The following is a 16,473-nucleotide window of genomic DNA, read 5'->3' as shown; positions in this document are numbered from 1 at the left end:
TAAAATTCCAATATGGAAATTGTGGAAATTTTAATTATACTACCACTTGTTTAATACTTAGTGGTCTTAAAACATTTTAATGTAAATCATACCATTGTACCAAACTGTTGTCTTGAAATTTGTGGACTTTGCTCTATCTATTCACAGCAAAGAAGTATTTTTTGGCAAAAAAAGGGTACTGCTTTAAAGCACCAACTGGTGTCTTATTATTTCTGTTCAAACATAATTTCAGTCGTTAGAAAATCTTCTGTTGCTTCCATCAATGGCTGGCTGTTCTTGATTTAACCACTTTTATTTTTAAATAAATAATGTTCTTTTTTTTTTTTACTCCCAACTTGAATGAAAAAGAACTCAAACTAGTTTCAAATGTATCATATTAAGTTTTCTCCACACCTATTCTTTACATAAGAAGATATTAACTATTAATTTATAATATACTATATGACAAAAGACAGTGTTACCTATTGCCATACAGCAGGAATAATGAACAGGCAACTTGCAAGCAAGAAATGATGTCCTACTGTATGCCCGGCCATATACATTTAAGCCACTTCTTTAGGAAACCAATGGTGCACAATGAGTAAAGAATGGCTATCAGATATTTTCCCCTAAACAAACAGGGAGACTGGTCAAAACTGAGTGAAGGGTGAATGCAGCCAAACATAGAAAGATCCTTGAAGAAAACCTGCACCGGAGTGTATGGAACCTCAGACTGGGGCAAAATCTCACCTTTCACTACAACTGTGACCCAAAATATACAGCCAAGACAGCGCTAAAGTGGCTTTTGGGACTGTCTTTGAGGGGCTCAGCTAAAGCTCAGAGTAGAGGGACCTGAAAATGGCAGTTTAAAGACAATTCTCATCCAGTCTAGCAGAACGTAAATGGATCTGCCAGGTATGCAAAGCTTGCAGAGACTACTCAAGAAGACTTCAAGCTCTTATTGCTCCCAAAGGAACTTCTACAAAGTAATTAACTAGGGTTCTGCATTAATATTAATAATAAGAGATTTCAGATTTTCATTTTTAATGAATTTGTAAATGGTTCTGAAATCATATTTAGACTTTGTAATTATGGATTGATGGACAAAAATGGCAAATTTGCTCATTTAAAATTTAACACAAAAAGCTAGTTTTGTTGTTTTTAAATTGATATTTGTCACAACTATTTTTATTCTCAATGTTCTAAAAAGTGGCACTATTTATACACTGTTTCCTAGATGTAGCTGCAAAAATCCATCCAAAACAATTAATTAATCCGATATAATGAGGCCTAGTCTGAGAGGGGGCCCATTATGAGATTGTATTTTTTATTTCAAAGCTAATAATGTGGGTGTGAAAGTGTGTCCAATATATCATATGTAGTTCATAGCAGTCTGTCACCAAGGAATTGGTTACTCCTGTATGTGAATGTGGTAAATTTGTAATATGTTATCAACTGACAATATTAGGTCACAATAAACTTACCAATATTTTTGAAAGTGTGGATGTGAGCTTATTGGCAGATACCTCAAAGAGGTAATAGTTATGCAGCAGACAAGCCCTTAATTTCTACTTTTCAAACTTAATAAGATGGTATATTTTAAGAGAGTGGAGGCCAACAATCATTGTAAAATTGTAATAGAATTAATTAAATTGCACAGGTTAGCACCAAACATTTAGAGATACTAATGGAATATGGGAAACATATATGGTACCACATCCTACACCAAGCTACATTTTTCATCTCAATTCATTTTTGACATGTATCCTTTTAATACAAACTTTTATTTTTTTTTCTTTCTTGCTGTTTATTAAATTCTTAATTTATTTAAGGCTGATATTCTTTTACTAGTTTATAGACGATCCTATGGCACAGATCTGTTTGTGCTGAGCAGGGCACATCCTCTGATGCAGAGCAGCAAGGTTTTGGCTTAAGTGATGCCTGTCATCTGTCCTGTTCTGACTGAATCTTGGAGGTGTTTACTGCAGCCATTTGCATGCTTAGGTGCAAAGAGACAACCACTTGCATTCTTGGAAAGCGGTTCATACAACCCTATTGTTTACAAAATAGAATATAATGTTGGAAGACTCTTTCCACTGGAACAACGTGCCCTGGGCCTTAATCTGAATTTTCCCCAGAGCTGACAACCCATATTTGCAAACACCAGTCATCTAATGTCACTTTTTTGTCGTGAATAGCACATACCCTCACTCCTACTCCCCCTGCATTTAAACACAATTTTTCCTAATGGGTTGAATGAGAAGTAAATGTGTTTGTTTAAAGTTTTTTCATTCTCTCACAATTGGATTAATGAGAGATTAATTATTTAATTTTTACAGGATTAGTGTACCCGTGTACTGCCAGTTGAGGTTGGTATCACTTACCCTAATCCTACTCCCAATGAATGTTGTCATGTGTTAATTTTGAAAACATATAAAACCATTTTGTAGTAGTTTCTCACTTCTAGGTGCAGTGAAGCCCCTCCACATTGATGTTTGTTAAAAGGGTGGTCAGGACAGCAGCTTTGAACATTGTCCATGCTTCTGTAATGTTTGATCTTGCAGATGCCATCTGACAGAGATTATGTAGTTCACAATGCTACAAAATGACAGAGTTCAGATGATATTAATTGATATTATAGGTGCTGTTTTAAACTTGTCAACTCCAACTTTTAAGTAGTGATCAACAAAATACTGTACAATTAAATTAGGCAAGTTATACATTTGATATTACTTGAAAAAAAAATATTGTGGCAACTAAACTAACCATTTTTCATTTTAGGGAGCTTCTCATAAAGCATCTTTTTCTGAAGAGAGAGACCCATTTCGGTTCCGTCACATGATTTCTACAGAGGCTCTTCAAATTCGAACACATGCTAGTGGAGGTAAACCTTGCTACAAATACTGGCCCCCAGTAGTTATTTTTCAATTAATTATTCAATTTTCAATTAATTTCAGTTTTTCAATTAATGAGATTACAGAGATTACACCATCTCTTTTGGTGGGATGCTCATTGATTGATTTTAGTTTGTTTTATACGTTTGGTTTGTTTAACTTTATGCACAGTATCTTTAAATGTACAGTTGTGCATCATTTTCTTTTAATTAACATATTAGTATTTCATATAGTGACTCGGATCAAACTAAACACTATCAAAATCATTATTGTACAGATTAATTAAAGAATGCACTTTTTGTACTGTATGCAACCTAAGTGGATGAAGCAAAGACAAACAATTGACTTACAGTTATCAGAATTGCTATTTAGCAACATGGTCATTTAGCCCAAATTCTCTTTCTGTGATGGGATATATAGAAAGATATAGAAGGCAATTTCTACGTAGATGCTTATTAAAGAGGAAATTAAACCTTTTAAATTTTGCTTCAGAAAGATCAATGTAGCAGTTTTATAAAAGTGTGGAATGAAGACTGCAACATTTGTTACATTTTTCAGATGCTGAGGGAGGGTCTGAATGTGATGTTGTTCATGTAAAATCTGAATCTGAGGGGAGACCAGAAAGGATATTCCACTTGTGCTGCAGGTAAAACCTTATATTAAGTATTTATAGTGCTGTTTCAGGTTTCCTCAATTTTTCAATTGGTGAAGATAACAATGGTGAAGCCAGGGCCCTGAACACCAATCATGAAATGACCCACATGACTGAAGGAATAATCTGAGAACTCATTTGGAAGTTTTCATGGATTCCTGTTTATTTAATTATCCATGGACAAGAAAATGACCAAAATGCTACAGAAGTGATAAACCTCATAGAAGTGCCTGTTAACATTTGCATTCAAAGTCTGGTTATGTGAGATGAAGAAAGTAGTCACTCTGGGGTCTGCTCCCTGGGGTCGACAGTGCTTGAGGCTTTTATATCCTGACCTATGAAAGTCCATTGCTGCGTAATTCAGAACAGAAGCTACTTTAATTTCCACTGTGATTAAATTGGTTAATATGATTAAGTTTTCAGAACCATAGCTGGACAGGTTGAACTATTGGGCAGCCTACAATCTACTTAGAATCGGCTGAATACATTTTTGAAAACCTGATGTATCGTAACATATATTTTTTGGACTTTTTTTTTTCTCTTTTTATGCTGATGGCACATGTGAATGTTTGTATACTATGCACTTCAATGTTGTTTACTTGTACTGTCCACAAATGTTATGTCTTTTCAAGAAAAAAAGCATATCACTCGTCCATGTAACAAGTCAAAAAACTTAGTAGTATGCACAGTCACCTCTCATTTAACACTAGAATTACCAGAGCCTACGAAAAAACTCGTAAATCCGTCCCACCTTAAATCGCGTCTTAAATCCGTTTGCACATCTCCGCCAGAGTCTTTTGTCATCTAAATGTGCTGATAAACACAAGCTACTAGCAGCCAGCTATTCCATCCCCCCACCGACTTAGAACGAACTTCTCCTAGCTCATGCCTTGCCTTGATTTGATTATCTGGGATTGAAGTGGAGTTTTAGAGCGGAAATAATATAGCGTTATTTGGAATACACGCATTTCATGTGTATTCCGTTTCTATAGTAGTCTGTGCAAACACATTTTTAAAACAAACGTTTTTCATATTCTAACAGTAAATGACAAAATGTAGGCAAAAACTATATAACGTATGAAGCCTGAAGTCCATATATCAAAGAAACACTTTCACAAAAGGTACAAATAAGAGAACACGTGCGCTTTTATTCAAAAATATAACTGCACAAAGAAAAAAAAGCAGCGTTAGCATGCCACATTGACACTCTTACTACAACCGCCGCGGTGGCGTAATGGTATCAGCTCCTGACTGGGAATCAGAGAGTGGCGAGTTCGATCCCGCACGGCTCCACTTCGAGAAGTGAACTGCTCTTATTCTTACAATTTTAGAATAACAACATAAATTTGATTTCAGTCTGTAACAGCCGGTGTAACTTATGATACTGGTAAAGGTTAGCTTTTTTTTTTTTTTAATTCACTTTTCATTCTCGCAGTCGCATTCAGAATCAATCCATACAACCCCATCTGACACAGCTGTTTTCACATAAATAAAAGTGCACTTTCATTCAAGACTATAACCGAAGAATAAAGAAAGCAAGTTACAGGTGGTGGTTGATATGACAGCTTGCGTGGTGCAATGCTAAGAACTGCTGATTTCAAGTGACGGTGAGATACGCCAGCGTTTGTGTGTCAGATCTCTTTTTTGTAGTATGCATCGTGGTACACTGCAGACCTATAGCGCGTCTATGTCAGATGGGGTTGCTTTAAAGTGAGCATCTAGTTTATATAAATTTAATGTTTTATACTGTGGATCTGTGTGTTTGCAAAGACTATATGTATTGTCTTTTAGTCAGTGGTAAGATACTGTTTATATTGACTTTTCAATCGTTTTGATTTTTAGCTCCAAGTAAACTAAACTGTCATGTCTTCTATTAGGTATTTGATGGAGATAGACTATGGCAGTAGATTTTTTATGATTACATCATTGCTTTGAGCTTGTGCTTCTAGTTTAATGCTTTTTGCCATCTAATCTAGGTAGTTTTTAGCCTCTATCTTTTTTGTGTTTTTTCCTTAAGAAACATTAAATATAATGCCTTAAAATATCTATGCTGCATTCACTTTATAGGAGAAAAAAAACCAATATGCAGTGTACATGCACTAGTACTGTCATTTGAAAGTAGAATTGATTCTAGAATCACATGAGATTTGTCTAACTGGTGTGATCCGCAGGGGGCGCTGCTGCTCTCCAAACTCCTAACACAAAGGTTCGGACACAAGTTCGCTGTGTACAAAAGTTATTGTGCAAAACACAAAACTCTTCCCAAATTAAGGATTTCCTATAGCACAACCACTGTTCTCACAATTAGCACTCTGTAATTGTCTTATCTCTGTCTCTCTCACCAGCTACTTACAGCAAGCTTTGTCCACCTCCTCCCAATTCTGACTCCCGGGTGTTACGTAAAAAGAGCTTTAATCTGGAAGTACTTCCAGTGTCCCGAAGCTGTGGCTTGGAAGCACTTCCGCACTTCCCCTCAGTGCCCCCAGGTGGCACCCACAGAACCCAACAGGTTCTGAAGTCCAATTCCCAACATGTCCTGTGGGAATCCATGGTGACGCCGCAACCCATGGGGAGCTGCCATCTAGTGTTCCCGGGGAGGTAATGCCCTATACCAGCTGTCTCCCTCTGTCCTTCCATACTATGGGCGTCCCAACCAGGAAAGATTCCCAGTACAGCTCTGGCCAAGTTGCCAATCCTTGTGTGGTGTCCTTCACATGATTCCTTCCTCAGTTGAGCCATGTAGGGCAAGGTGGCCCCTACTGTAACAGCCATTTTTCTCCAAAAGGGCCTGTCAGCATCAGCCAGTCCATGGCTCTCTCCTGCAATATAGAAACAATAAGCAGAGAGGGAGATGCTGCACCAATGTTGCCTTCTGGCAAATTCTTGTGTTGTATACGAGCAGTGTCTCCAGCCATGCCTTGGCTGACACTATTCCTATAACCGCCGTACCCCTCTTGGACCTTCCAGACTTGCAGCATGGTAATCTCTGTGTCCTCAAACACTCGGCTAGCTTGTGATGTACGTGATCACATGGGCTAACATGCTAGTGTTAGGAAACCTGGTCTTTCTCCCACTGATCTCCTTTCTGCTCAGGGGTACACTAACAGTGGCCAGTGGCGTCCTTCACACTGGATTGAACTTTGCCTTGTTTCTTTCCATTAAGACTTTCCATTATGGACCAAAGTGAAACATTAGAATTACTCCAGCTTTTGGAAAATATAACATTATGTTCTCAAATCTGCCTAATCCAGTTCATGGTCAAGCCTGACTAGTGTCTCTGCAGCACTGGGATCAAAGTAAGTAACTTAGACCCATTCTCACACTGTGCCAATTACCGTAACTGCCACATTAGAACACTCTAGACATGAACAGGCCATTCAGCCCAACAAAGCTCACCAGTCCTATCCAGTTATTTCTTCTAAAAAAACATCAAGTTGAGTTTTGAAAGTTCCTAACGTTTTACATCTTGGGGAATGTGGGAGGAAATCCCATGAAAACTCATGAATATGCCAGGTATTGCATTTATACCCAGGGCACTGGAACTGTGAGTCAACAGTGGTTACTTTGCTGCCTGATGATAAAGAAAATATATAAAGAAAAAATGGTAAGGTCTGTGTGTGTCCAGTCCCTCTGAGCAATATGATTGGTCAATTTGTCTTTGATGTGATTGGTTTGTTTAACTTTGACGCAATTAGAGGCTAGCTCAGAGTTCCCTTTCAAAGATGAGAATAATAAAAGCAGATGCAATATGAGCAAAATACCTCAAAGTGAGAAACAAACTTTACAGCAACACACTCGTAGGTTGCCTGTCAAGAGAGGTTCAGACACACAATAAAGAAGAAAGGCGTTGAAGGTATATGTTTGGAGAGATATCAAATATTTTTAAATTTATTACCGGTGTTCAGCAGGTAACATGGTTAGTATTTTTGTAAGAACGTTTTATACAGTATGTAAATGATGCAGTCTTATCTCATGAGGAGTTACACATATCATTCAATTAGAAGGTAATGCCTTTGTGGACTTTTATATGTGAACTTTAGTTTCCTCCTACGTCCCCAAGATTAATATTGCTGTAGTTTGTGTATATGTTTGAATTCCTTTATCACTGGTTATTGACCTGAGAGAAATGTACTCCTTAGTAACATAAAAATATATTTTAGTCTCTTTGGTTAAAAAGTAACTAATTCACCCCAGTATGACATTCATTCGTTTCTTAAATAATAAGTTCAAGCATATGATGGAGGTTGATGCTATTGTTTGTAACAACTGTGTCCCAGTTTCTAACTAAATTGCAGTCATCTTTATTTTCCACCGACATTCTTGAAAAAATTCTTTCATTGTTTAACTTTCCCAATTTGGTAAACTTTCCCAATTAGTTTCGAAGCAGGATTTTAGTATGGATCCTACTGTATAACAAATCTGTGCAAGCTAAGTTAATTGAGGACTCAGAACTGGTATTTTATTAATGAGTGTGTCTTGTAATAAACTTTAGCCCTATCCTGGACTGGCTATTGCCCTGGGAATAAGCAACTTTAGAAATTGCTGCCCAAAACTAAAAAGAATGAGTTTCCTTATCAGAATAAGATCTGTCCTGGGATATGTGTGGTTGCTCTTTATAAGACTATTTTCTAGTGCAGTTTGTCCTCAGGTCAGTTTATTCTTGCGTGTCAATCATCTCTTTGCAGCCTTTCATAAATAATAGGGTAAAAGTGATCTCTAGATCTTAATGTACACTTACTAAACACCCATATAAAGGTAAACAAATAGAAAAATAGAAATTTGTCTCCGGTTCGATATAAACAAAGCCTATTGATAAATACCTGCTAAGATGGTAACAAAAGACATGAGACACAGCAGATAACACAGAAAAGGAAGACAAACTCAGGTTCTTAGAATTCTGGTACAAAATAAACCCCAATGGGGACAAATGTCCTTTATAACAGGAACTGGACCAAAGGAGTCCAGTCTTCATCTCAGGCCACTGGATAGCGTCCATGTCTAGCAAGACAGGAAGCACCAGGACTCTAAAGACTTGGACTTTCGTCCTTTTGCATAGATATCGGGAGCACCACACACCCCTTTCCAGCAACCCCATGATCCCCCATGCTCTCAATCCATCTACTGACTTCATAGGAAGAGTCACCACAGACATGAATGTCGCTGCCAAGGTAAGTCCAAGGTAGGTCCAGTAGGTTACCACCTACTAGGAAATTGTGCCTGGACTTGGCCAGACTCCAAGACCAGGCTGTTTCTAATGAGTTTGCATGCAGTTTGAGTGAGGAACCTTCAGGTTTGGGTGCAACTGCCAATCCTAATGTGATATGGGAGACCTTCTGTGACAAGACCCTGAAGGTTACCGGTGTTCCCAGAAGGAGGGCACCCTGGATATTATCGAGAGGAGTCGTAGTGCACATCTCAATGGCAACTCTGGTCTGTACCAGGAACTGAGAAGGACGGCTGCGAGGGCTCTGAGGGCAGATAAAGAGGCGTTTGTTAGATGAGTCTGTGAGCAAGTGACACCCCATCTGTGGTCTAGCGACCCATGTCCTGCTTACAGATGAATCAAAGCATTACGCACAAGAATCAAAATTCTTTAGCAAGTTGAGTTTTATAGTGCCTGCACTGTAGTGTTGATTTACTCGCATCTAGTAAGCACTGGCTTAAGTTTGTGTATGTGAATGATGCTGCTGTCCACTTTCTTGTTGGATTTAGATGAAATTTGTAACAGCTAAAACCTATCCTTCATAAGGATAAAGCTGGCTTTATCTTATCTATTCAGTTACAATTAATAGTTCCGGGAATCAAGTCAGGTGTATGTATGGTTTTATGTAAGCAATGCTTTGTTCCTTTCCTGGTTGGCTTTCTGCATCTTCAACACACTTTTCTCTCATTTTCCTTTACCACCTTGGTTGCACTTTCTGGTTGCAAGTTGTACTGCAGTTTCACATTGAGGTTCAAACATAATTTTTTGGCCCTCTTGTCCCTAGCAAATTCATGTCTGGTGGGTCAGCTAGTGATAAGTCAGCTATGGTTTTAAGCAAGACGAACACATGGTCATACTGTACATAAATCTTCCTCTGAACAGCTTAAAAATTTTCCAGTCCAGCACTGATTACCCTTTGAAGTAGAAGGGACTGCTATAGTCTTTGTTACTATACTATAGGTCACATCCTATAAGCAGTGGGTCACTGCTAGTGAGTAGAAGTTATAGCCAGAATGAGAGCAGTGAGCTTACAGTGGCAGCAACATCTGCGGTGTCTGTGATGGTTTTAAAGGAAGGGACAGTCATCTTGCCATTAGTTCTAACATGCACATAAGCCTATTCTCTTTGGTTGACTGTGAAGCAAAGTTTTGTTTATCAAGCATGACACTTGAAGTATATTTTAGGAAAAGCCAAAAGACTTGAACTGATATTGTGTTAAACAGCAGCTTTCTAAGCCAAGGACTTGTGTTCCAGGCCTAGCAAAATGGGTACTGTCTATCTGTTTTATGTTTTAATATATGCTTTTTTTTATGTTGCAGCTCCCCAGAAAGTAAAAAAGAGTTTTTAAAGACTATCCAGTGTATTATAAGGGATAAGCAAAGAAGACAGCTTCTGAAAACTGAAAGTTTACCACTAAATCAGCAATATATACCTTTTGGAGGGAAGCGTCTATGTGCTTTAAAAGGTGCAAGGCCTGTAATGAATAGAGCAGGTAAGTATTAGACTATGTAAAATGAGAGTCTTTAGCTTTTTTTTTTTTTTTAAGATTAGTCAGTTTTACTTTTTTTTTTTTCTTTTTTTTTTCTAACAAGTCTGCTTCCTTTCTGTTTTGCAATAATGAGGTAAGATTTGTAAAGTTTTTTTTACTTTTTGTATGTTTTCATGGTAACTTATATATATATATATATATATATATATATATATATATAAGTGTGTGTGGGTAATTTTCTTTTTTCTCTCAATTTGATAATTTTTATTCCACTTTTCCTGGTGAGGATTTTAGTGGCAATATGCTGAGCTTGGCTGACCAGGCTTCCCTACCCCCATAAACTTTCTCCAGCATCTCCAGGGGAATTCCTGAATGTTGTGAGTAAATCAAGAGAGAATACCCTCCAGCATGATTTTGATCTGTCATTCAGTCTTCTGCCTTGGCCTCATACACCTCCTCTAGGTCCCCAGAGGCATTCTAAGTATATATCCAGACCATCTCAGCTGGCTCCTCTTGATCCAGATAAGCAGCAGCAGTTATTCTCTGAAGTTCTACCATATTTCAAATCTTCTCAGGTTGGATAAATAAGGAACTAAAAAAGAAGACAAAAATGAAAAAAACAGCTGTATAAGGCATACAAGACTAGTAGATCTAGCACTAACCACAGGGCATATGAGATCAACAGTTAAAAAGGGTATTAGGAAAGCTAAAAGACCGTTTTGGAGAATATTGCAGTAAAGGGAAAATATGACCCAAATGGATTCATTCTGTATTTCAGCAATAAAAGAAGGGTCAAGAAGCATGTGAAGAGTATTAGCAATGATAAATGTGAGCTACAATATCCAGACAGTGAAACAGCAAATGCTTTGAACTTGTACTTTTGCTGATATTTATATGTGTGAAGAAGCTGATCACCTACCTGAAGTAAAAGGGAACTAAGGAGGTACTTAACGAGTTGGAAGTTATAGAGGGAAATATACTGCTGCAATTACATAGAATGGAATTTAACAAATAACCAGGACCTGTATCCCTGAGTGTTTAAAGAAGTTTGTGAGTACATACAGTATATAAACCCTTGGCACACTTCTTTCTAATATCTCTACACACTGGAGAAATTTCTACATAGTGGAGTCTGGCAGATATTATCCCATTATATAAAAAAGGATAATTTGTCTAATCCAAGTAGCTATAATGCTTGTAAGCTTAACATACATCACAGGTAATTAAATGGAAGCAATTATTAAGGAAAAGATCATGCAACACATGTCAGGAACAGTATTAGCAAATTTGAAAATTTAAGGTTCAGGCAAGGAAGGCTGTATTTCACTAAAATGCTGGAATTATATGAGGACAGAACAAAAGGGGAGGTGTTTTTGATATTTATCTTGATTTTCATAAAGATTTGATTAAGGTACCACATGAAAGGTTAGTGATCAAACTAAAAGAAGTGGGAATTGTGGGCATGGTTTGTACACAGGAAGCAATGAGGGGAACATTTTCAGAATTAGGTGGTGATAATTGTGGTGTCCCTCAGTATCTGTGATGGTGCCACTTCTCTTTTTCAATATACATGAATGATCTGGACAAGAATATAATCAATAAATTGGTTAAGTTTACAGATGTTACCAAAAAACCTTATGAGAAGGACCTAGGAGTGATAGTAGATTCTTTACTCTGTACATCCAGACAGTGTACAAATAATCAAGAAAGCTAATAGGATGGTACGTTATATCACAATGTGTTGACTATAATTCAAGGTAGGTTATGTTTATGTTGTATAACATACTAGTGTGGCTTCATCTTGAGAACTGTATTCAGATTTGGTCTCCATGTTACAAAAAAGGCTTTGCAGCACAAGAACTAGGCCAATTCCATGACTGAGAGGTATGAGCTATGATGAGAAGTTTAGGAGTTGAATCTTTTCGGTTTAATAAACAAATAGAAATTAAGAGGGACATGATTGTTGTATTTAATATTATGAAAAATGTCATTACAGTGAAGCCTAGTTGTTTAAAATAAATTCTGCAACAAGAACGTGTGAACACAGTTGGAAACTTATGGGCAGATTTCACACAAATGTTAGTTTTTCTTCACACAAAGAACCAGAGGCACATGGAAAAAATTGCGAAGTAGTGTGGTGGAAAGTAGGATTTTAGGTACCTTGATGTTATTTTGGACAACAAATGTGAATCTTGTCACAATTTTCCTAATGTTCTAAAAGTCCTTCAGCAAACACTGACTTTTTAAAAAAAAACTGTGAGAGCAGATAGTTTTCCATACCTTTCCAAAGAAAAAAGCATTTATTTGTAATTTTCAGCACCAGATGCTGTTTATGTGGACAATGTCTGCAGAGGAGAGCAACCAATTAGATCCCAGAACTTAAGCGCACATCCTACTCTGATAGGCTATTAAATTACACCTAGAGGGAATTAAACCTGTTTCACCTGAAGTAAAGGATACTGTGTGGAGACCTAATCCAGGTCTTTAGAATTCTCAAAGGCATAGATAAAAAAGATCCATCCAAATTCTTTTGATTAAATGGATGATTTACTTAAGGACACCAGTGTAAATTCTATAGCTGTAACAATGTCAATGGTCATGAAGTTTTGCTACATGTTTACAATTGTTTTTGCTGTAGCAGGTAAAAAGTAAGGCACTCCGGATTATTTAAAAGAGTCGTTTCGGTGTGTGTGGTGACATGGCCTACATAAGCTGATGATACACGTAGAAATTTTGTCTGAAACTTGGTAAAACCTTTTCCTGAGACTTTTAATTTAATTTAACAAGCAACAGACAATAAAAAAATAGCATTTTGTAGTCACAAGTGAGTACTTTATACAAAGTACAAGTGAAGATGGCTCAGCATAATTAAAGCCCTGGCAGACACTGAACATTTTCTTGTTGTCCATGTTATTTCAGATAAATGTACTAAATTATTGTTTGTTAAATTCTGAAACTGTGCACAGCCTCCCACTGTGTCACAGCAAGGTGCCAGATTTCCCCCCCCCCCCCCCCCCCCTGTACAGTATACAGCTATATAAACTACAAAGAGGTAGATCAGTGAAATATTATGCATTTAATGCATTACATGTTAAATTACTGATCCTACTTAATGCACTTTTTTCTTTATTTGCTAGTTTCTGCTCCAACTAGGACACTTGGGAAAAGGAAGATAACAAGAAATCGGTACACAATTGATGTAGACATAGCATTTGGAAGCACTACTACTGAAGCATCACCGGAGCAGCCTCCAAAGCAACAGACCGTACTGGGTGGGGACACTGACCAGTGGGTGGAGGAACAGTTTGATCTTGATAGGTATGAGGACCAGGATGAGGTCAAGGAGACTGATATTCTAAGTGATGATGATGAGGAGCAAGGTTGTTGTTCAAAGGCATTCTCAGTAGACCTTCAGGATCTGGCAAACATTGACAGCATTGAGGAGGATACACTGAAGACCAAGACCACCAATTTGCAAGCACTGAAAATGTCTCATTTGAAGAAGCAGTCTGCTGTTACCGAATTACTGAGTGAAACAGAAAGCAGTGCTGAAGAGGTGATCTGGGTAAGAAGAGAAGATTTTGTACCAACTCCAAATAGTAATGTTTAATTCCTGAGACTGTTATCATAAAGAGATCCGTTTTTTTTCTATATGCCTGCGTGGACTTGTTTTTCATGTCAATCTGGGCAGCTATAGCCACTACAATACATTGGTGCCAAGTGATATTCTTGAGAGAGTAAAGGTAAATATGTTTATTATGAAAATATTTCCGAATATTCTTAATACTTTGGGTTATTTATTACTTTGACTTCAGGGTTTAAAAGTGAATTGTGAGGTGTTTGTAGCTGCGGTATCCTGGCAGTGTTGCATTTTCTGTCCGTGGTTAAGCTACTCTTTGCAGTAAAAGCAATTTTAAACTCAAATATGTATTCATTTATCATGTATCTCAATGTTGGAGAGCTTTCTTTGAATTAGTCACAACTTTTAAGAATTGTTTAAAGAAAATGTTGAAATCAAATGGTGTCTCCTATACAATTCAGTTTTCTTGGAAAGTGCACAAAATGGCACCTACATGTCATTCCTGCAGCACCACTTTGCAGTATACAGTTATGTGGCAAAGCTTGGTAGGTCAATCACAAACATGTCTTAGTACATTCAAAAGGTTATCTTTTAGGCATTAGTCTGATACTCATGTAATGAAATATTGTGCTGTTAACAGGTTTTTGAAGTCCTCTGTTGGTGTGCACATCATGTTGACCAACATTATTCTTTGTGTTTGCTACTGCTGCTACTTCTAAAATTTCCTGTTCCATCCCCCCATTGCCTTTCTCGTATGCCACATGAACCTGCTATTTTTATGAATTTAATTGTGCTTTTTTTTTTTCTTTTTACACTTGTAGTTGTCTTACCCCAAGATGTGAGTAAAAGAACACTTGATATTGTGAGGCCATATGGGCTATATGTTGGATGAAACTTTTCTCACATGTTGCCATAACAGACTGTGCATAAAGTCATTCTGTAATGCACATGTAAAAGCGTTCCTCTAATATATTTTTTTTACTGAAAGAAAGTATATTTTTATGTTTTAACAAGTACTGTTCTAAAAAGTTGTATATGCTTGTCAAGAAATGCAATAAAAAATTGTACGAAGTCTGATCTGCATTCCTGCATTTCTCCAATGTGAGCAAAGGCAGCGTTTTGATAAAGGCTACTGTGCTTAACATAATTAAGTCTGATCATCCTCATCATCTTAGCACTTCATTCCAAACATGCAAAATAGTCTTGAGTGACATCCAGAAAAATATTCACACAACCTGGACATGCTGTCTTTCCCAATAAATGTGGCACTCCAAACTCCTTAATTTCATAAGGATTGTGGTAAACCCAACTTGTGATCAAATCTACACTATCCATTTCAATTTAAGAGGGTTGCTTCAATTCATTTCATTTGGATTTAGCTGAATTTTTCACTGTCAACCTTGTGTGCACATTTGCAGATATTTTTTGACAGCCCGTTTTCTTCCGTTGCTGAGGTTTTGGGCTTTCAGTCCCAACCACCATTACTGTGTAACGTTAGCAGTTTGTTTAGCCTGTCTGTACTCCAGCTGAAAAATGCACTGGGCCATATGTGCATAAAAGTATGCCACATGAAACTGCTCATTCTTTGGTCTTTGTTTGTACTTATTTGTGTATTTATTTTTATCAATATGAAGTTTAATTTCTTAGTTGGAATAAATAAGTAAATTGTAATCCACAACTTCATTAATGTTTGAAAGGTTGTAAATCCTTCATGGTGGTTATTTTTTTTTTTAATATTTGAGAGATATTACATGAACCTGAATTGTTTATGAATATATCCTAAATGTAGACTTGCCACATTTAATAATTTCTGGCATATGTTTTAGCAGCATTCATTTCACACAGTTGCCTCCTATAAATTATTCTTTGACATCTTGCTGGACGGCTTATTTCCACTCTTGTTTACAAAAATCTGCCAGTCCTGCCTGTTTGAAGGATGACCTCCATGAACTGTCTTCTTCTGCTCCTGCTACAGAGCTTTTAATTGGATTCAGTTCAGGGCTTTGGCTTGGCCATAAAACAACATATTCTTCCTAAGCAATTCCAGATATACCATTGAAACATTTACTTTGGGCACACCTGGTTTTTTCATGCAGATGACTTAACATTCTTTTAAAGAATTCCTATATTTCTCTGAATTCATTATTCCGTCAATTATGTATATTTGCACAGGGCCAGAATAAGAAAAACCACCTCATATGAGGACACTCCGGCCACTATGATTAATAAGGTTTTATTGGTGGTAGGCTTCACCAAACATGGGCCCTCTTGTTGGGCACAGATACTTCAATTTTGGACTTGTCTGTCCAAAGAACAGATTTTTAGAACTCTTCGGGTTTGTCTATGTGGTCTATGGAAAGTTTCAGAGATAGCATTTCTGTTCAGGTTTTATATCGTTGATCTGTGCACCACTAATCCAAAGTCGGGCTTAAAAATTTTTGGATGTTATTTCAGAATTAATTTTTCCCCTTGAGTGAAATTTTATGGAAATGTAGGCTTCTTGGTGGGGCTGCCATTATTTTAAATGCCTTGAATTTTGTTTAAATGGCCTCATCCAGACTGGAATCCTTCATTTTTCTTCAGGTCTGTTGATGCTTCTTTCATTGGAGGAAGTATGCTAGACCTGTAGGAAAAGTAACTGACCTGTTTTCTTAAATTTTACAATATTTTTAAGGT

At 37.1% G+C, this 16,473-nt stretch overlaps 1 protein-coding gene across 6 annotated transcripts in view; it reads left to right on the top strand.

The window, feature by feature from the left end:
• LOC114641433 (TIAM Rac1 associated GEF 1) overlaps positions 1-14,872 on the top strand; it is a 471,138-nt gene extending 456,266 nt beyond the window's left edge. For 5 of the 6 annotated variants that reach the window (XM_051925737.1, XM_051925739.1, XM_051925736.1 and 2 more), the window contains 4 exons: positions 2,765-2,863; positions 3,432-3,519; positions 10,048-10,220; positions 13,355-14,872. In XM_051925737.1, the coding sequence (XP_051781697.1) occupies positions 2,765-2,863; positions 3,432-3,519; positions 10,048-10,220; positions 13,355-13,827 (833 nt within the window). In that variant the 3' untranslated portion in view covers positions 13,828-14,872. Of the gene's footprint in view, positions 1-2,760; positions 2,864-3,431; positions 3,520-10,047; positions 10,221-13,354 lie in introns of all 6 variants that reach the window. The other variant, XM_051925738.1, reaches the window with a different exon arrangement.
• The last annotated feature ends 1,601 nt before the right edge of the window (positions 14,873-16,473 follow it).

The sequence above is a fragment of the Erpetoichthys calabaricus genome, chromosome 4 (assembly GCF_900747795.2).
Source record: "Erpetoichthys calabaricus chromosome 4, fErpCal1.3, whole genome shotgun sequence".
Lineage (NCBI taxonomy): Eukaryota > Metazoa > Chordata > Cladistia > Polypteriformes > Polypteridae > Erpetoichthys > Erpetoichthys calabaricus.
This window is presented reverse-complemented; position numbering and strand designations above follow the sequence as displayed.